At 48.6% G+C, this 21,175-nt stretch overlaps 1 protein-coding gene across 1 annotated transcript; it reads left to right on the plus strand.

The window, feature by feature from the left end:
- The first annotated feature begins 1,129 nt into the window (after positions 1-1,129).
- On the plus strand, positions 1,130-18,336 carry Lsm11 (LSM11, U7 small nuclear RNA associated). Its single transcript, XM_052196162.1, has 4 exons — positions 1,130-1,622; positions 9,306-9,445; positions 12,301-12,384; positions 12,777-18,336. Exons 1-4 carry the CDS (start codon positions 1,172-1,174, stop codon positions 13,185-13,187), a joined length of 1,086 nt encoding a protein of 361 aa, XP_052052122.1. The 5' UTR covers positions 1,130-1,171; the 3' UTR covers positions 13,188-18,336.
- Positions 18,337-21,175: the final 2,839 nt, after the last annotated feature.

The following is a 21,175-nucleotide window of genomic DNA, read 5'->3' on the forward strand; positions in this document are numbered from 1 at the left end:
GTGGCAGTTAGGAGAATGACTTGTGTGGCTGGAGATGGCAGGAAGCAAGACAGCTATGGTGGGTGCGGAGGAACTACAGGAGGACTCTACAGAAGTCTCACTTTTAAAAACATTACTTTGGGACTGAAGAGATGGCTCAGTGGTTAGACCGCTGGCTGTTCTTCCAAAGGAAGACTCAGAACCCACATGGTACCTCACAACGACCACAAGTCCAGGGGATCCAACACGCTCTGGCCTCTGTGGGCACTATGGATTGCATATGGTGCACAGACATACATGCCTGCAGACATACACATGAAATGTATCTTAAAGAGTTTTGCTGAATTAGAGCTACAAAATAGTGTTGATTCTTTGGATTTTGCAACACTCAGAAAAACATCAACGGAGTCAGTTTCGTTTTCTTTGATACCAAGGGTTCTCCAGTCTTTGTGGGCAGGGAACGGATATGAAGATTGGAGTCATCCACCCTTTATAGCACTCAGCCAGCTAACATGAACCCACTGTGTACTCCGTACCCCTTCTGTCATATTTCAGACAATAAGAACCCAAAGAGACTCAGTAATTTGAGCCCAGACAGGCTAACTCGACCCATATTGGGAATATGCTTAGCAGGAATGAAAAATGGGGTATGTCTTGTCTTCCTGCCCTTTGCCTCCAGCTCAAGCTGGACATCCTGGGACTTTAAAATGCTGCTTTCGGGGCCCACCCCCGAGTCTGGAGCATCAAACACCCTAAGCTGTCTCTGTCACTGAGTTTTACTAAATAAATGGTTAATTTTTACTGCCTCTGGGATGTTGGCTTTGTTTTCAAATAATGTGTCCCTAATTGTATATTTTGTTGGCGTTAGATCGCAATTTCATAAGAGATAGTAAATGTCAATGGGAGGGGGAAATGAGAGCTAATAAACAGTATCTACTTTAGTAACAAAAAGGGCAGAGGATAGCCTCAACCTGTCAGCTGTCTGTGAAGGCGGAGCGAGGCCTAGGCAGGTCACGCCCCTGCCGTGCGCCAAGCTCCCTGCAGCTCTCCGGAGCAAATCTATGCTGCCCTCTAGTGGCGGCGGCTGCGCAGTGCGTGCCTCAGAGCCGCGGCTGCGGCTGCGCAGTGCCGCCCTCTGGCGGCTCGGCTCCTTCCTCCCGCCCATCGGCTTCTGCTTGCGGGCCTTTCAAACATGGAGGAGCGCGAGTGGGGGGCGAGGTCGGCTCGCGCCGGCAGCCCAGCCAGCCCGCCCAGCCCGCGGCTGGACGTCAGCTCCTACAGCTTCGACCCGCTGCTGGCCTTGTACGCGCCTCGCCTGCCGCCAATTCCCTACCCCAACGCGCCCTGCTTCAACAACGTGGCGGAGTACGAGAGCTTCCTGAAGGGCGGGCGCACCGGGCGGGGTCGGGCTCGGGGTACGGGGGAGCCGGCCTCGGCGGGAACCTCCACCGGAACCTCCACGGGAGCCGGGACCTCGTCCAGGGCCCGTCGTCGAGCCGCGCCCACCCCGGATCCCGAGCGCATCCAGCGCCTGCGCCGGCTCATGGTGGTCAAGGAGGACACGGACGGCACAGCCGGGGCGCGACGCCAGGGCCCGGGGCGCAGCAAGAAGGCACCCCGCAACGTGCTCACGCGGATGCCCCGTGAGTGCTGTGGGGTGGCCGAGGGTCTAGGGAGGGCTTGCAGAGGGCGTCTGCGGGAGTCTCGAGGGCCGCGGGGGGCGCGGGGGCGTGGGGAGGGTCACCTGTGAGTTACAGAGGCTGTGCACGAGTTGAGGAACGGGGAGAATGACGACCCCCAGGGGGGGTCGGAGGGAGATCTGCATAGGCTATCACGTCCGGAGGAGTGTCCCCCCAGGGGGTGAGGAGCTGCAGAGGGGCTGCGGGAGGGATGAGGCATACGGAGCGATTGTAGGGCTTGTAGACAGTTTGGGGTGGGGGGATGGGGCTGACACCAAGAGGTCTGCAGAAATAATGAGATGTCTTGGGGACCACTGCAGGGAGTTGGGGAGATGTACAGAAGTTGTGTTGGCGCACAGCCAGCCTGAAGGTGTGTGGGATTTGATGATCAGATGGAGAGTGAGGAGATAGATAGGTTCACATATAGCACAAGAGCCGTCTCATATCCCAGCATGGGAAGTGACAGCCCCACCTGGGGTGCTGTTTCCAAAAAAAAAAAAAAAAAATACTGCAGGGACTTGACCTGCAATATGTTTGTATTAACTAAATCACTAGTGTCGAGTGCCGCAGATACAGAGTGCTACCAAAACACAGGTGCGGTTTTACAGCCACTGGCTGGCTGGGGCAGGACTATCTATCTGTCAGGCTTAGGTTGCCCTGTGTGTGTGTAGATTGTTTTACATTTTGAAGGGGTAAATGACACAAAAGAATTTCTTGCAGCTTCCTGATAGATAGATCCTCAGGGTGAATGAAGCCTTAAACAGCCAAGGTTCTACTGTGCTATTTGGAGCTTGTTTAAATGGAATAAAAACAGCCTAAGGTTATATCAAATAGTTATGACATCTGCCCTGTGAACACAATGACCTACTTAGCCAGTCAAAGCTTCTGTAGCCTGCTAATTACATCGTTACAATGTTAAAGTGGCTTCTTTTGGAATAGAAGGTGTGAACTCAGAAAGAGATTTTTGTTTTTGTTATGTTCCTAGAAATTTGTTTATTAAGAGGGAAAGACCCTGAAAAGCAGTGCAGTGCTGCCTTTGTGGGCTGACATACTGTACCAGATCCTCCCTGCCCAGCCAGGATTTCCCAGAGCTGGCTTGCAGAGCAGTAGCAGAAAGATAGAGGGTGCCTGGCTCTGGAACAAGCTGATACAGTACCTTCTTTTAGCCTGTGTGTGTTGCCGCTGTTAGGTTATTGAATTGCACCCAAGTCTCGGAGTGTGACATTTATCCATGTTGCCTCCTTGCTACCAAGATTGTCAGGGGAAACCCTTGAAAGCAGTCTGGCTTCACTGTGCCGTCAGGACTGTGTGAGGAACCGCTTCACCTGGCTCTCACAATCAAGTTCATTTCCGGAGTTAAGACTGCACAGAATTAGCCGTCCTCCTTGCAAACCCGAAGCAGATGGAGTACGGTGAGAGATGGGTGAATCCTACGAAAGAACAACTCCAGAAAGCCAGCAACTGAAGCACCAGGGTTAGATTTGTGAAGGAGTTTCTCCAAGGGCCACCTTTAGGATTTGTAAGGAAGGGCATGAATGAAAACAGTCTTCAAAAATCAAGTTATTCCGTATACTTTATATATATAGCAGAGGTTAGCCCTTTTCATAATGTATAGAGTTCACTTAAGTTTGAATACTTAGCTTCTCTCATTTCTGGCTGTTTTAGGGCCTGAATTTTCCAACATGGTTAATGGAAGCAGTAGTAGTTAGTGTCTGTCTGGCTCTGTAGGGGTTAAATTAAACCCATCAACATTTGAAAACGTTTAGGACAGTGACATTCTCTAATTGAGAAGTCACTTTCTGGATGTTGTTACAGTGGTGGTCATTATTATTTTCAGGTTGACATAATGAAAGGTCAGGGTACTTGCAGTGCTTGGCCTGAGTACTGGCCCTGCTGTTGACTGAGCAGATGACCTTGACCAAGCCACTTTGATGCCTGTGAGCGTCTTTGTGTGTGTGAACTGGACTGAGATCACTGTGGGTGCCAGCCGGACCTAGCCTTCCCTGACAGGACTTAGGGCAGACGTTGCTAGATAAAGCTCACTAGAGCTTGAAAGTTAACTTTGTCGTAGGTCTTTGTTGTAAGCATTCCTTTTCATTTTGTTTTATTTCAACTAATTAATTAATTTACATCCTGACAGCAGTTTCCCTCCTGTCTTAGTTAGGGTTTTACTGATGTGAACAGACACCAAGGCAACTCTTATAAGGACAACATTTAGCTGGGGCTGGATTACAGGTTCAGAGGTTCAGTCCATTATCATCAAGGCGGGAGCATGGCAGCATCCAGGCAGGCCTGGTGGAGGAGGAGCTGAGGGTTCTACAGCTTCATCTGAAGGCTGATTGCAGAATACTCACTTCCAGGCCGCTAGGATGAGAGTCCTAAAGCCCACACCCACAGTGACACACCTACTCCAACAGGGCCACACCTTCTTTTTTTTTTTTTAAAGATTTATTTATTTATTATATGTAAGTACACTGTAGCTATCTTCAGACACATCAGAAGAGGGCATCAGATCTCATTACAGATGGTTGTGAGCCACCATGTGTTTGCTGGGATTTGAACTCAGGACCTTCCGAAGAGCTGTCAGTGCTCTTAACCGCTGAGTCATCTCTCCAACTCCCAGGGCCACACCTTCTAATAGTACCACTCCCTGGGCCAAACATATACAGACCATCACACCCTTCCTCCTCTCCTCAGGGTCCTCCCCCAACCCCCATCCATCCTCTTCCCTTTCTCTTCAGAAAAGGGGAGGCCTCCCATGAATATCAGCCAGCCTTGGCATATCAAGTTGCAGTAAGACTAGGTGCATCTCCTCCTACTGAGGCTAGAAGAGAGCCCAGCAGGGAGAAAGGGTCCCAAAGGCAGGCAACAGGGTCAGAGACAGCCCCTGGTCCCGCTGTTGGGAGTCCCACATGAAGACCAAGATGCACAACCGTTACATCAGTCCTGTGCAGGCTCCTGGCTGGTGGTTCAGTCTGTGCGAGCCCCCGTGGGCTCAGGCTAGAATTCCGTAGTTTTCTCATGGTGTCCTTGTCCGTACTGTGAGCATTTGTTAGTATTTTGTTTACCTTTTTAAATGACTAAAGTTGGGAGCAAGCGAGTATTTCAGTCTCTTAACTGGCAGCTCTCATACACTTTCCATGGGCCTTCTATAATCCTAACTGCCCAGGGGCAACCCCTCACGTCAGGCAGGGGATTGGCCAGATAGGGGTGTCTGTTATTACTGGGGTGGTCCCTAGGCCAAATGGTGCTGTGAAGAACCTTGATGCTCCTCCCGGGATTTCCACTAGGGAAGACGTCAGTGCACCCTTCTGGCTCCAGCACCACCTTCTCAGAAACCATTAATCAACCAGCCCCATTCACATTCACAGTTGGTCTTTCCTCAGAAAAAGCTACTGCTACTTTTAACGCCTCACGTCTGCCCAGAGCACTTTGTTTCAGACACGCGGGGCATGTTACCCCAGGCTACCCCAGGTTGTTGTCAGTCTGGTCACAGAAATCTCCGTAGCTATTGTGCCCATTTGATATGCTCTCACTTCTTTTTGTTTGTTTGTTTGTTTTGGGGTTTTGTTTTGTTTTTTGTTGTTTTTTTTAATTTTGGTTTTTTTCCGAGACAGGGTTTCTCTGTGTAGCCCTGGTTGTCCTGGAACTCACTCTGTAGACCAGGCTGGCCTCGAACTCAGAAATCCGCCTGCCTCTGCCTTCCAGAGTGCTGGGATTACAGGCGTGCGCCACCACTGCCCGGCTATGCTCTCATTTCTATTCCGGAGGCCATCATACTGACAACTGCCACCTTGGCAGACTACACATCGACCCTACAGTGTCACCTTAATGGCTCCAGGGGACACTATGGTAACTCAGCAACGTTTCTGGATGACCTCATCCATCTGGGAGATGTCCTCAATCAGAGGCAGGAGGATCGCCTCTACTCATGACAACTAGAGGTGTGCCCAGGAACCCTGCACTCACTGCATGGCCCAGCGCATAGCATACTGGGGTCTGTGCTGTGTACACGGCCTTTGCTTTACTCCCCTCCTCTGTGTTACCCTCTTCTGCTGGGATGCTCGGCCTCAGTGAATCCCGGCTTCACTGAGTGTGGTCTTTGTCTTGGGCAGAACAGGCAGACCTGGTAACGTGTGGACCACTTCCTGAGGATGCTAGCCCCAGGCACGCCCAGCAGTCCCTAGCTGGTTGCTGGAAAGTTCTAGAGAGTGGTTAGGAACAGAAATTGTTCAGGCTGAGACTGTGGAGAACTAAAGGAGCCCTGAGCTGACAGTCTGGATAGAGAAGGCCGGCCAGGAGCTCTGGGGTGGAGGAGCTGTAGAGACCGAGCGAGCGAGGGCTATCAGAGCTGGCGGGGGAGGAACGGCCGCATAGGAGAGCAAGCTCCTGGCACCTCAGGCGTGGAGTTGCTGAGCTCAGGGTCTGTCTGTTCATGGTTGTCATCTGAATACTGCAGGAGACCCCTCAGTGAGAAGTAAACAAAGGGGTGGGGTTAAAGTGAGCTTCCTAGGGGGCCTGGCAGGTGTTGTAGTTGGTGAAGGGAGCCAGGAGACCTGAACTATGCCAATCATCAGGTGAGATTCTGGATAGATTGTGCTTCGGAGATAGAGAATAGCGGGAAGGCGGTCATTCTTGGCCCAACTTCTTGCTGACCGCAAACAGAGTCGACAAAGGTCATCTGGAGTTGGACAGATGTGTCTCAAGATTAGTGGCAATAGAGGAAGGGATTGTGGAAGATCTTTCTTCAAAATGATGCAGCTTTTTCCATACTAAGTTTGAAGAGGCTGCTTCACATCCATTTGGAGTTTGCCGTGGAAGCAGCTGGCAAAGAGTGTGCAGTCTTAGAATGGGAAGCTCGTTTTTGCCTTGAGAGCTTGTTTTCACAGGTGCTTCTGTGTGGACCACTTAGAGAGAGAAGTGAATACTCCTGAGAACTACAGCTTATTGAACCATTGGAAGAAGAAAAATCAAAAGGACATTCCAGATAGAAGAATTAAGATCCCCAGATTGCCGTTTGCCTAGCGATGGCGCATGCCTGCTCCTCCGCTTTAGGGGGATACAGGCCCCTTATCCTGTTCAGCTTAGAAAGGGAGCCTCCACTTTGTGGAAGAGACACTGTGTGTTTGTGTGCAAAGGGTCTAGCCAAGGCATCATGATGAGCTTCAGTAAGTTGAATTATAGAGACCTATTCCCAAATGTGATTGAGAAGTTTACTAGTTCAAGTCTATTTTACAAAGGAAGAAACTTAAACTTGCAAGGAATAAGTCACTTGCTGAGGTTACTCTGAGTAAGGGTTTGAATGCTGCTTACATAGCTGATGTTAGAAAGCCTATAACATGCACACATACACACACACACACACACACACACACACACACTTATCAAGGGTTCAAAGCCGTTATCAGAGGACAAGTAATGAGCAGCAGGGTTCCCTGTTTCCTTTCTTGCAGTTTTGGGTGTGAGCCTAGCCAGCCCCTCTGTTTCCTTCTAAGGCCAGCGTTCCCGACACTGCCTCCACCCGTACCGTGTAACCTGATTTCTAGTATGACATATACACTCCCACTTTCACTTGTTGAGTCATTTTTTTTTCCCAAGAGGGTTTTCCTTCATTTGTCACAGTTTTCATTTCTACACCAACTCATGAATGAAGAAATCAGTTATCCAAACTGAAGTTCAAGTGTGTGTGTAATACCACTAGTAATAATGAAATATCGGTTTAAAAAATTGTATTGGGGCCGGGCAGTGGTGGTGCGTGTCTTTAATCCCAGCACTTGGGACACACAGACAGGTGGATCTTTGAGTTCAAGGCCAGCCTGGTCTACAGAGTGAGTTCTAGGACAGCCAGAGCTGCACAGAGAAACCCTGTCTTGAAAAAACAACAATAAAAAAATTGTATTGGGATTCTTTGGTTAGTTTGTTTTTAATTACTAGAGCCAGCAGCACGTGGAACATAAACCGATGTGCAGTAAGAGAAGTCTGCCATTGCACATGAAGAGACGCTCTCAACATGAAAACGGGATCTTTCCTGACCTCCATCCCTCCCTTGCGTGCTCGCACTGCTGTGTTCACAAGATGCTCTTTAGGGCTCTCAGAAGCCAGCCGCTCAGCGTCTGCGCCTCACACCAGCAGGCCCGTTTCCTTCTGGTGTGAAGATGCACACTGAAATACAGTAGCTCCCGGGGCTCCCCCAGAGTGAACGTCAGAAGACACTCTACAGCAGTAACAGGTGTTCTTCCTCAGTGCCATGATGAAACCTAGTATGATGTAGGATACATTGAAAATATTTTTAAAGATTTATAGCTGTCTTCAGACTCACCAGAAGAAGGCACTGGATCCCATCACAGATGGTTGTGAGCCACCATGTGGTTGCTGGGAATTGAACTCAGGACCTCTGAAAGAGCAGTCAGTGCTCTTAACCACCGAGCCATCTCCAGCCTAAAAAATAATTTTTTTTAATCTTAAAAGATATGTAATTAAACAGACTAATTCATCCTAAAGGCAGCTATAGCAACATATCTATTAAAATAAAGGTAAATAACATTATAAATACTGAAACAACTTTACATTTTATGAACAGCTATACTTGAACTCACAGAAACCTGCCTGCCTCTTCCTCCAAAGTATTGGGATTAAAAGCTTGTGCCACCACATCCAGTGTACAAGTTTAAATTTTTTATGGCGCATAATATAAAATTACCCAAATGAACTCTCTGAACCCATAGAAATAACTAGAATGGTTATATTTTTTAAATGTTCATTTTTTTGTTTGTTCATTTATATATTTTTGTTTTGGTTTGGTTTTTGTTTGTTTTTGAGATAGGATTTCTCTATGATGCTCTAGCTATTCTGAAACTCACTCTGTAGACCAGGCTAGCCTGAACTGAGAGATCTGCCTGCCTCTGACTGTGAATGCTGGGATTAAAGGCGTTTGCTACCATGACCTGCTTAAAATTATGTCTTATTTTAATGAATAATATTTAGTTCCCTAAAAAGCCATTTTCTTTGAGAGGCTAGCATAGATTTAGAAGCAGTATGAGGCACAGTTTATTTTCGTCAGCATATGAACAAAGCTTTTGGTTCATGAAAAGGTTGACCCAGGAATGCACTTCACCAGAATTCTACTGAACAATGAAGGGCTGAGAACCAGGCACTGGTGCGTGCATTCCTCTTTATTTCTTTTCCTTTCTTTTCTTTTCTTTTCTTTTCTTTTCTTTTCTTTTCTCTTCTCTTCTCTTCTCTCCTCTCCTCTCCTCTCCTCTCCTCTCCTCTCCTCTCCTCTCCTCTCCTCTCCTCTCCCTTCCCCTCCCCTCTCCTCCCCTCCCCTCCCCTCCTCTCCTCCCTTCTTTTCTTTCTCTTCTTTCTTTCTTTCTTTTTTTGCCTGCAGACATTTTTTAAAATGATGGCACATCTTTAGAATCACTGTCCTCATCAAACAGAGTAGACATTTATAGATAGTGAATGATTTAGATTTGCGTCACACATGGCAGCCTCCCCACAGTCTGTTGGAATCTGGCCTCCTTTCTGAATGTGTTGGCTGTATTCAGCCGCCGCTCCTCACGGAGCACCTCAGTGATGAAGATGGGTGTGCCGGGTGTGCCGGGAGGTGTGTTATTCTGTGCTGACCAAGGCCTTCACTTATTTCAGTGCATGAAGGTAGCCCTCTGGGTGAACTGCACCGCTGCATCCGAGAGGGAGTCAAGGTGAACGTTCACATCCGCACCTTCAAGGGACTTCGCGGTGTCTGCACTGGCTTCCTCGTTGCCTTCGACAAGTTCTGGAATATGGTAACAAATCTCTTTAAAAATCTCCTGTGTGTCTAAAGGGTGTAAGTAACCTTGTTAAACAAAGCCCTAGGAATGATTTCGCAGAATTACACTTCATACACCCTGACAGTCACCGCTGATAACAGCTCTTCTGCTCATTTCCCTAAGAGCAAGAGTACTCACCCTGGGCAGTTTTGCTTCTCCCTTGCTCCCAGGAACACAGGGCAGTGTGTGGAGATTGTGATTACTTTTTAATAGGCACATCTGTGAGACATGCTGGCATGCCTCTTAGATGGGGTTCCATTCCTGCAAGGAGACAACATGACCACAGCGACTCTTATAAAGGAAACATTGAGTTTGGGGCCGCCTTACAGATTCAGAGGTTTAGTCCCTTACTGTCATGGTAGAAGGCATGGTGGCCTGCAGGCAGACATGGTACTGCAGGAGGAACTGAGAGTTCTACATCTTGATCCACAGGCAGAAGGAAACTGTGCCACACTGGACATAGCTTGAACACATATGACCTCAAAGCCTGCCCCCATAGTGACACACATCCTTCAACAAAGCCACACCTCTGAAGAGTGTCACTCCCTATGGCCAAGCACCATTCCTCTCCAACCCCCATATCAGTGGGGCCAACTTCAGAAATAATGACTTAGACACATCCACGTAATGCAAAGTAATCTGCCTGCCCCAAGTTCTGCCTGATTAAATGTTAATATCAACCCACATGATCCTCTTGAGCTGTTTTTGAAAATAGCTAGAGAGGATCATGTGGGTCCGTGTCTGACAGCACATAAGAAAACCTCCTTCCACCAAAGAACTCTCCTGCCCTACGTGTCCAGAGTGCTAAGGCTGACAGACCTGTGATCTTAAAGAATACTGATGTCTTCCTTTAGTAATTTAGCATAGACTGCCTACCTGCCATTCTGTGTTTGTTTTTGATTGAGACAGGGTTTCTCTGTGTGGCCCTGGCTGTCCTAGAACTAGCTATATAGACCAGGCTTTAGACAAAGTCTCACTGTGTACTCCTGATGGGACTCACTGTGCAGACTAGCACTCACAGAGATCCACCTGCCTCTGCCTTCTGAGTAGTGGTGGAATTAAAGATGCATGCCACCGTGCCTGACAGCCATTGTTTTGTTCCTGTGTCAAAAACCAAGGTGACCAGCTTCTGAGGAATGTGACCCCTGAGTTCTGGCTGCTGGTCTCCTGGAGCGTCTAGCTTAAAACCCTCCTTTTAATTGTTACAGAACCTCTTCTCTCATTTCTAAAAGTAGGCTAACACACGGTGATGGTTTTTTGTTGAAAAGAGACGAGTTTCTCTCTCAGGATTTGCAGACAGGATCTCACTCTACTGCCTGGAACCCATTATGCTGCCGAGACCAGCCTTGAACTTGGGGTAGTTGTCATCCTGCCTCAGTCTCCTGCCTGAGATTAAAGGGTGAACCACCAGGCCTGGCCCTGGGAATTAAAGAGAGTCTGTGTCTCTAGATTTGTAGGGTGAGTTTACAGTCTTCAGAGTAGCTTCCGTTGCAGTGTCATTGATCCTGACCGTTTCCTGTGAGGCTGACCTTGTAGACCATTGCTCATGTCCCTCTGGTGAGCCCCAGGCCTACTGAGACTGCAGCTAAAGGGGCAGTCACACTTCTAGGGCGCCCTGCAGCAGAGTTACCAGAGGTTTCTGCTGAACAGTACGCATGGGAGTCTCCTCTTGAGGCTGATGAAATGGCTCAGGCAGGTAACGTCGCTGGTCACCAAGCCTGATGACAAGATTTGATGTCCATAGCCCACTGATAGAAAGTAAGAACTGAGCCCTGTTGACTTGGCCATCTGACTGCTGCCCAAGTGATGACACGGGTGGGTGTAAGGTAAAAAGTCTGAGGTCAGCCACCTCACTTCTGGGCCTCGAAAACCCAACCCTAAGCTCAGGATTTGAAATCCCACCAGTCTCCACCCTGGAAAACTGCCCCCCAGGAACCCTGTATAAGTCTGCCTTACATGGTAAGAGGCCCAAGCCTACTTCCAGGTTAGAAAACCCATCAATCTCTAGGGGTTGACTTGAAATTCCACCAATCCTCACCCTGGAAATCCTCACCCTGGAAAACTCCTCCCCCAAGAAGCCCTATATAAAGCCCGCCTCCTCCTCCATTGTCTGCTGCTTCCCACCCAAGCACAGGGAGCCACCCTTTTGTGTCTCTTTTAGTAAGTCTCATGTGAGATTTGTTGTGTGGTGTGACTTTGTGATATTCCTTGGCTCCTGACTGCCAGGTTACCTTTCCCTTCAGAGTTGGAACACAATGTACATTGTGCACCTTCTCCCCGAATACACACAAATGTAAAAAAAAAAAAAGAAAAGAAAAGTTAGCAGTGTGCTAGAGTATGCTGTTAATCCCAGCACATAAGAGGCAGAAGCAGGAGGATCTCAGTGAATCCCAGGTCCATAGAGAGTTCCGGGCCAGCCAGGTCTATGTAGTGAGATCCTGTCTCAAAGCGGGGGAGGGAGAGGAGGTAGAGATAAGGGGAACAGGAAGGAAAAGCCAAACCAAGAAACACACACACAACCTCGCCTTTGAAAAAAGAGCAGCGCCATGTTTGAAGTTTAATAAGCTTCCTGCATGTTGATGTGCTCTGCAATTTTAGGACATCTGCCATGGTGTTGCAACGACGCTGTATTGTCAAAGAAGCTCATTTAATCTAGAGAAGGATCTGGGAAATCCTAGGCAGCTGGCGCCAGACCTTCCCGCCTTCCCGTGCCCAGGCTGTGTGGTTCACCTGTTTAGTTCTGCTATAACTAGATAGTCCTCTGCCTTTTTGCAAAACCTCTATAAATAATGTTCATTTTCCCTTTTCCTCCCTTTGGGCTCTTCCTCTAGGCCCTCACAGATGTGGACGAGACCTACCGTAAGCCTGTCTTGGGCAAAGCGTACGAGCGGGATTCTTCGCTGACTCTCACTAGGGTAGGTAGCTCCCCCTGACCTCCTGGGTACCCTCCTGCCTCAGCACACAGGAGCCATGGTCACAGACCCACTGCCCTTATCAGGGTTGGTCCCTCACCTCATCCTCCCAGCAGATCCCCAAAGCACCTGCCTCGGACCTACATACATGAGCCACAAGTTGCCTCTTCGAAGGCTTCCGTGCCTTTCAGCTTTGTGCCGCAGAGATAAGGGGTGCCTTTTATCTTGTCATCATTATGTGAATTATGTCCAGAAATTAGAAAGTGACTCCTGCCTTATAAAAAAGGTCAGTGCAAGGCGTTCACAAGGTGTGCCTCGGAAACCGGCCTTGTCGCGTGTGCACAGTTATTTGTCGGCGTTACCAGGCCTGATAGTTGTCACTGCTTTCCTTGTAGCTATTTGATCGACTGAAACTTCAAGATTCCTCCAAAAAGGAAGCGGATTCCAAATCTGCCGTTGAGGACTCCACCCTGTCTCGATATTCCCAGACATCTACTTGGAAGGTGGCTTCGGTGTGGGGACGAGGAGACACCGACCGGGGCTCACACAGGCGCTCGCGCTCTGTCCCTTCTTCCCTGCAGGCGTCTGCAAGGGAGGAGTCCCGGTCTGAGCTGTCAGGGAGGACTACGAGGACAGAAGGGTCCAGTGTGGGCGGTACCTTCTCCAGGGCCACCACCCTTTCTCGGGGCCAGTCCCGTAAGAAAAAGCGAAAGCCCAAGGTGGATTACCAGCAGGTGTTCACTCGGCACATAAATCAGATTTTCATCCGAGGCGAGAATGTCCTACTGGTTCATCTTGCACAGTGAGCAGCTCCGCCCCACTTGACCTTCGGGTTTTAGAAATAAAGTGCATGAACTGTTCCTATGCTATATCCTAGTATCCCAACCAGTGTGAGTCGAAGTGATGCCCGCTGGTCCCGCCCATGCAGAGCACAGAGCTGGCTCACCCTCTGGAAGGACAGGTCAGCAGTATTAACCAGGCAAAAGCCATTCCCAGGACACGCTCTGACGGGCTGCCACCGGCTGCCCCAGAGTCTTAAGTGTAAGTGCTTCACTCTGATTTAAGGTCACATAGTACGAGTGGAATCTACTCCGTGGAAACCTCAGAAATGTCTAAGAAGGAATAATTTCATTTCTAAAAGCTAATGCTCTGAGCATCGTGAGTTCGATCTCATGATGATCATGTTTGAGCAATCTCAATTTCCCAAGATCCTGCATCCATATCTTTGTTCTACATCATTCTCTCTTGATCAAGAAATGAAATTTCTTATCCTTGAATATTAATAAGGTCTAGGAAAGTTACCAGCTTACGAAGGAGTGAAGCTCAGCTGGGTGGTTGCTCAGAGCAGCCAGTGGGGTAACCTCTGCTGTGCCCCCTCTTCCTGTGGGAAGGCATGCAGAAGCTTGTCCCCTCACCAGAGGTGGCCTCTGCCCATGGCACACCAGATGGGACTGTTCCGCACTCGTGGTGGCTTGTTGTCCTCCCGACTCCTGTGGCATGGTGCTAGTGCATGTGACCTGTGCTGTCAACCCATGTGTTGTGTGTGACCTGTCCTGATGTGCCCTTGGTGTCTGACTTCAGAGAGTTCTACATGAACTCGGTAATACACATCTCTCATACTGCTGAGAGTCACCTTTCCAGGCAGGCCTGGCCTTGTGTAGAAAGTCTCTCGGAATGGTGTTACCGTGACAGAGGGGACATCCTTTTATTCCCCGTGTCAAGCCAGTGAGGTTCTTAGAAAGGAGGATGGGTGTGTCCTAAGGGCACTTGACTCCCATTTATGCTTGTGTGTCAGGGACACCAGAGGACCCAGGGGTGCTCCTACTTGAATTATATCACCGTATGCTGTTAAATCACTAATGCAGGATGGACTGCATCTTGACAGAGACTGTTAGGCACTATTGACTTACAAAGTGTTGTTTCTACTTGTTGTATCTTAGATAACTTATGTTCAAAGGGAGAATGAGAAATAGATAGTTCAAACGTATGTATGAATAGAACATTTCCCCTGCCTGGTTTGTGAATAGCGCTGGGAAGCCCTCTGAGACGCAGGGTAAATAAAGTTAGGGGGCTGGGACACTTGGTTCTTCTGTTAGCTGGACCACTGCCTCATCAGACAATGAAAAGTCAGCAGATGTGCCTCAGTTTCCCCATCAGACACCTACCTCACCAGGGCATTGTGGCAGAATTCTAGGAAGGCATTTTACAGCCTCTAAGCATATCTAAGTGCCATGAATAAATTTTCCTTACTCTATAGCATAGCTCTGTAAAACTCTTGTCCTATGAGCAAGGCGGGTGCTGTATGAGAAAGGGATCTTCCAGCTGTCATTTCTGGTCTTGTAGCCTTCATCAGAGGCTCTGAGAGCTTCCGCAGCTGCTTTCCGTGGTCTGTCTCTTCTCTAGAGAGAAGCAGTTCTCAGAGGAACACCTTCATCTAGGAGAAAGTGACTTTCTCTCTGCTGCTGCCCCACATCTGGGGCCTGCTTTTCAAGGGTGTCTGTTCTGGTACTGAAGGGACAATGTGCATCTGCAAACAGCATTGTTCCCCCAGGGGGGGTTCTGGCCTTCTGTCTCTCCTCGCCTTACCGCTTTCCATTTCTAGTTGTATCTACATTTGAAGGCAGGGCAGGTGTACTGGGTCTGCGGAAGCTCTGGGGAAGGCTTGAAGCTCGAAGCCTTTGATCCTGACGTCTAAATTCTCCTCGGCCTCCTTGGCTGGTAGTGTTCCCAAGTCAACAGTTGCTTTGTTCACCCATCAGTCTGTGAGCCTCTGTCTGCAGAGTGCTCCCGGTGTGGCAGTGCTCCCCTGTCCGCCCTGTTGCCCCTTAGCTAGAAGCTGTAATGGACGCTCTTTCCCCGACTATGTAGAAATGTGCAATCAAAAGGAATGGCACGGATTTCTGTCCGTCCTAGTGAGCCTCCTGGTGCCGGTTTCATGTTGTCATGTCACCCTCCCACATTTCTATAAGGACTGATTTCTAATTTTCCTCTCAACAGGACAACTCTCTCTGTGAAAATTATCTTTAAATTGTGTGTGTTCTATCTTTAGATCCCTCCATTTATTTGTTTAATTTGGATGATGATTCTGAAATGAATACTCTCTAGGAAATATGTAGTTTTGTGCAAAGCACAGTAATTATTTTTAGAAAAGTCAATTTAATAAATTACTGCCTTTAGCACTGGAACAGTTTTCAAAAATAAAGAAAAGTAAAAGTAGGTCCTAATAATGTAATTGCTTCTCCAAAATGATATCACACGAGTCATCCGTGAGTCACTGTAGTGGCTAGGGGGATGGAGGATTGGGCAACTGGGCTGGGCGCTTCGTGGTGGGCCCTGTGCTGTTCAAGAGGTCCTTAGTTCAGTCCCTGGCGTGGATGAACGAATGCATGAGTCACTAGCTGCAGTTTTCCGTATGAGAAAAGAAGAGCCCAGGGAAAGGGCTCTTTCCTCCCGGGAGCTCCGAGATTCAGGGAGCCTCCTCACTGTGTTCCTTGGGGTTACAGTTTGCTTAAGGATACACCTTACTTTTGAATAAATTGCTTTGATTGGTCAAACTAATTTCTAGCCACTTGAATAATTCACAGATTATAGCTATTTTTATTTATTTATTTATTATTTATTTATTTATTGCAACAGCCTCACTGTGTCTGCCTGGCTGCTCTGAAACTCACTAAGTAAACCAGGCTAGTTTCAAACACAGATCTGCCTGCCTCTGCCGGCCATGCTATGACTAAAGTGGTGTCCAGCCACCGTGTGGCCCAGCCATTAGAGTGGCCAGCTTAGCCACCGTTCTGGTGCTCAGCTTGAAGAGAAGCGGCAGGTAGGCAGGTATCGCACCTGAACAGGGCTGTTAAAGGTTCATGCTCAGATGCAAGGGAGGTAAGACACAGGACCCGGGCCCTGGGCGCTGTCTAAGGACTAAGGAATACAGCTTAAATAACCAAAGGGGGCCAGGCTTAGGCGGGCCCAGTCAGCCTTTGTACAGAGGCCCAGATTTCTCTCTGTCTCAGTCGGCAGCTGGGTTGACAGAGTAGTTTACCTGTTCCTGTCTGTGCTCGGCTTCCAGAAGCTACCAGCCATGCTCAGGCCACCACCCCAGACAACCACTCATTGGTCAAGTTCAGACACGATCCATGGAGGTTACAGGAAAGCCGGGAAAGGTTATGTGTGGGAACACTGTTTTGAAAGTAGCAAGCCTTAAATGGGCAGAGTTAATGTAGAACCAGGGTCCTACCACACCGTCCTGTGTTTGCAGAGCCGTTCTTGTACTCCAGATCCGTACAGCGTCCACCCGGGCCGTCCGCTCTAGTGTCTGGGAAGCTTGAGGTTTCCCTTCTTAGGACCAGCGGGTGGTGTGTAAAATGTTTGCCAGTCAGTGTCCAAGGCATGGGTCTGAAGGAGTCTGCATCTTGCGCTGTCTTTGCCTGTTGCACATCAAGGCAGAGAGCATTCTGGGGTGGGTGCCCAGGAACTCTTGCTGTGATCTGCTGTCAGATCAGGAGCAGCCTCCTCTCTGCCTTGGCACGGGAAGACGGTTGTCGGCTCAAGAGCTCTGAACTGCCCTTAATTCCCATCAGCCTCACGGGTCTGTGCTGACACTTCTGCCCTTTAAGACAAACGGAGCAGACCCGGCATGAGTGGATGGGGGTTTCTGCGTGTCTGTTTGAACTGTTTTTGTGACAGCCACCCATGCAAAATCATTTGGTTCTGTAAATTGCTTCTTTAAATGTCCTGTAGATTTTTTTTCCTGTAGGAAAAAATTGCAAGTATTCAAAGATAGCTAGCTGTCACTGGTGCTCCCCAAAGGGTTTTACCCCCTTCTGTGCTTTTATGAATGAAATGGCTGCTGTGCACAGGCCAGGATAGGGAAGAAAGAGTCTGGTGGTATAAATAGAGTAGTCTGAGAGATGTCTTCATTTTTCTCTTCCTACACCATACCTGGAATGCATGTAGCCTGCTGTTGCTAACCCTGTGTCTTTCTTGCCCAGAAGGCTTTTTCTCAGTGGTTGGAAGTAAAACCATCTCAACTGGCCTGTACAGGAAAGGCTGTTAAAGTCTGCCATTGCTTTCTGGCAAATCGGTGGATTTAAGACAAGTCTTGGCTCCTGTCACAATTCTCTGAAGATGGGTTGAGCCCCCTTACCTCCTGGTGTCGAGTATGTTTCAAATGTCTGTCAGTTCTCTTGCAAGGTCCTAATAAAAGTGAAAGCCCTCTGTCAAACAACATGGGTGGTCGGACGATCAGGGGCAAGAAAACTCAGCACACCTCAGACCCTCGGTTCTCTAAGCTGCTGTGTCCAGACTCCCTCAGAACACTGCAAACTCAGGCATCCCCGAGGAAAGCTGGGAGTTTGGTTCCTGGCACATTGCAATCACTTTTGATAATGAGTCCTTGGGAGCAAATGCCTGATGTTGTATTTTCAGACCTATGAGGAAATGTCTGGGAATGCTTAGGGGTTGTTTCAGGTGATTGATTGACTGATTTCAGAGCGGCTGGTCCCTTTTTCTCCCTGGCAGGAGAGCAAGACAGTGATCCGTGCCCTAAAGCACTCACACTTGTAATCCCAGCCCTTAGGAGACTGAGGCAGGAGGATCCCTGTGAGTTCCAGGCCAGTCTAAGCTACAGAGGGAAAGTGTATCAAAAAAACTAAAATGTCAGCAACCAAAAGTAATTTGCCTATTCAGTACAGACATGTAAAGACTCTGGCCACTGTGTCCCCTGTGCACCGTGACTTGGTGATGGTTTTATGGACAGGGCCGGAGCTGGATGACTAGGAGTGCGGATACAGCAGCTGGTATAAGAACCCCCGACTGACCTCATCTTTACCTCGCCCCTTGTTATGTCAACAGGGACCCTTCTTGTTGAGGGGCCTGCTGCTAGTAACCTTTGCAATGTGCTGCTTTTGATACATGTCGAATGGGAGTCTGGAAATAAATATGATTGTATCCATTTGCCTGCTGCTTGGTCTCTGATAACTTGGGGAGAATCCTGGAGAAATTGTGGGTCTGTTACCAAGAGAGGACACACATCTATAAAGTTAAAATATTTCAAGCATGGGCTGGGCATGGTGGCACAGGCCTGTAATCCCAGTACTTGAGAGGCAGAGGCAGGAGGATTTCTGAGTTTGTGGCCAGCCTGGTCTACAGGGTGAGTTCCAGGACAGCCAGGGCCACACAGAGAAACCCTGTTTCAACGCCCCCCCCCAAAAAAAAAATTTCAAGCAGGGGCTGGAGAAATGGCTCAGCAGCTAAAAGCTACATGGTCATAAGGATTGGAATTTAGACCCATGCACCACGTAGCAAGTCAGGCATCCCCCAACTCCGTAACCCCGGGTGTAAATCATGGTGGGCAGCAGGAGACGATGGTGCTTACTGGCTTCTAGCCAGGCTCAGGGATGAGACCCCACTTCAAATCAAAGGGGGAGGGTATTTAGTACCCTAAACATAAATGAAAATACATATAAATGTGTGTGTGTGTGTGTGTGCACGCTCGCGCGCAGCGCACACACACGCACACACACACACACACACACACACACACACACACACACACACACATGTATACACCACAGAGACACATAAATAACCAAATAAACTAGCTTTAGCTAACTGCAGTCCTCCTGCTGTGATCTTGGGCCTTTTGGATACCCAAGCACATATCTGGATCCCAATCCTCCGGGTATCTTTGTTCCCCTAAATTTGAATTCTCCCAAACTCCAAGCTGCACTAATTGCCCTGTGGGTTTCTTCTGTATCGCCTTCACTGGCATTAATCCAATCTCCCCACGATCTGGCAAAGTCGCCATTAATTCTTATCCGTACACACTTCCAGAAACCTGTGAGTGGGTCACAGGCCTTGCCATGTCAATGACTTTCTCTCTCCTGTGTGCTCGCTCGGTACCCAGTAGGACAAGTAAGTAAGTCATGCTGGTTCAGACACAGCATGCATCTGCCGTCCCAGCGCCTTGGAGGTAGAGTTAGGAATTAGAGGCTAGCCTAGGCTACATAGCTAGATCCAATCTCTAAAGCTCTAAGGACAATATAGCTTGGTGGTAGAGGGCTTATCTAGTATGAGCAAAACCCTGGCTCCTTCTCTCTCTCTCTCTCTCTCTCTCTCTCTCTCTCTCTCTCACACACACACACACACACACACACACTTTCACACACACTACTGACTATTCCTCTCCTTAACTTGGTATACAGTGTCCTGTTCTAATAGACCTGGGTTAACCTGGGCTCACCTGCATGTGTAAATTCCTAACCACCACAAAAGGGGAGGGCGAGACAGGGCCCAAGATCTGGCCATTCCCTGTCTGTTTCATACCTCAGAGATTGTCCAGGGTATGGAAAGCCTGTAAATACCTTGATTTCCTGGGTAGGGTAAGAAAACTGGAAAAAAAAAAATTCCTTGCGGGCTAGTCGTGGCTAGAACTAAGTATCTTCCTCAGTCTGTTCAGTTGCCACTAGGTGGCAGTAGATTAAAGAAAACTGCTTCACTAGGTCTCAGAAGGACCGGTGTCTCAGGCAGGTCCATACTGAAATATGTAGAAGCTTTGCCATCGTGGAGAAAACATCAGCTGCGACGCACCCCACGGCAATGTGGACTGTCGTGGATTGTTGCCTTTAGCTAATCTGAAGCTCAGTCAGCGCAGCCGTTGTCAGTCAGGGAGGAGAATGAATTTAGAAAAGAGGAGAAACGTTTCCCAAGATCCCCTACTTCAGCAGGGTCACTATCTCCCCCTGCTGGCAGGAGACTGCGCCTGCACCGCTGTATGGAAGCCCTTGTTTCTCCGGACAATTGAAATGATACAGCGTGGAAACAACTGAAAGGTCTGAAAGGTCAGGTGTGACCACGGTTGCTACTGAATGAAGTGACCGCTCCAGAACTGGATGTAGACATGTTCATGAGTCAAAAGGGCATTTATAATTAACAGAAGAAACCTGTTGGGTTAGGTTGGAACAGCCAAGCAACGGGGTCGGGGGTTGGAGTGTCAATGCCTACTGACATCCTAACCCATGCTGAGGCCTCCAAAAGGCTTCCCTAGCCTCCCTGAAGCACGATTTTCTAGCATCGAATGTGGGGGAGACAAATGTGGCTGAAATAAGAACTGATTTCCAAAGGAGAAACAACATTGTGGTTGTGCTTGCCTAGTTTCCATTAACTATAATGAAAGATCCAAATTGGTCAACTTGTAAAGAGAAAGGTTTATCTGGTCCATAATTTTGGACGTTCTTGCCCGTGATTAGCTCCATTGCTCCAAGCCTGTAGCGAGGCAGCTACAGCAAAGTCCTGCCCTTTGTATTTCATAGTGAACTTATTGCCTGGGAGTGTTTTTGGCTCTCACGAATCACTTCAAAGCCTTTCCTCATCTCTAAAATAGGCATACACCATTTTTATCTTTAGAAGTTGGCGATCCGGACTGGAGAGATGGCTCAGTGGTTAAAGGTGCTTAGAGGTCCTCAGAGGATATCGCTTCCGATCTCAGCAACCGCGTCTGGTGCCTCTGCCTCGCAAACGCCTTTCCCGCCAGCCCCTGAGCATCCGATGGTCACGCTGGTCTCCAGACACATGTGGCAGACACAGGCACTAACACATAAATAAAAACCAATCTTAAAGCGAGGGTGGTGTAGCCTGCTAATCCGACAGAGCACACACCCGTGGTGCCGTTTACACTTGAACTTGCTGTGTGGTGTTTTGTTTTCCGCACTCCCCTGTGCTTGCATCCTGTGTCTTGAGGCCACATCCACCACACAAGCGCCGTGTCCTCCTCCTGTCTCCCAGCATACATGTGTCT

This window comes from Apodemus sylvaticus, chromosome 10 (assembly GCF_947179515.1).
Source record: "Apodemus sylvaticus chromosome 10, mApoSyl1.1, whole genome shotgun sequence".
Classification (NCBI taxonomy): Eukaryota; Metazoa; Chordata; class Mammalia; order Rodentia; family Muridae; genus Apodemus; species Apodemus sylvaticus.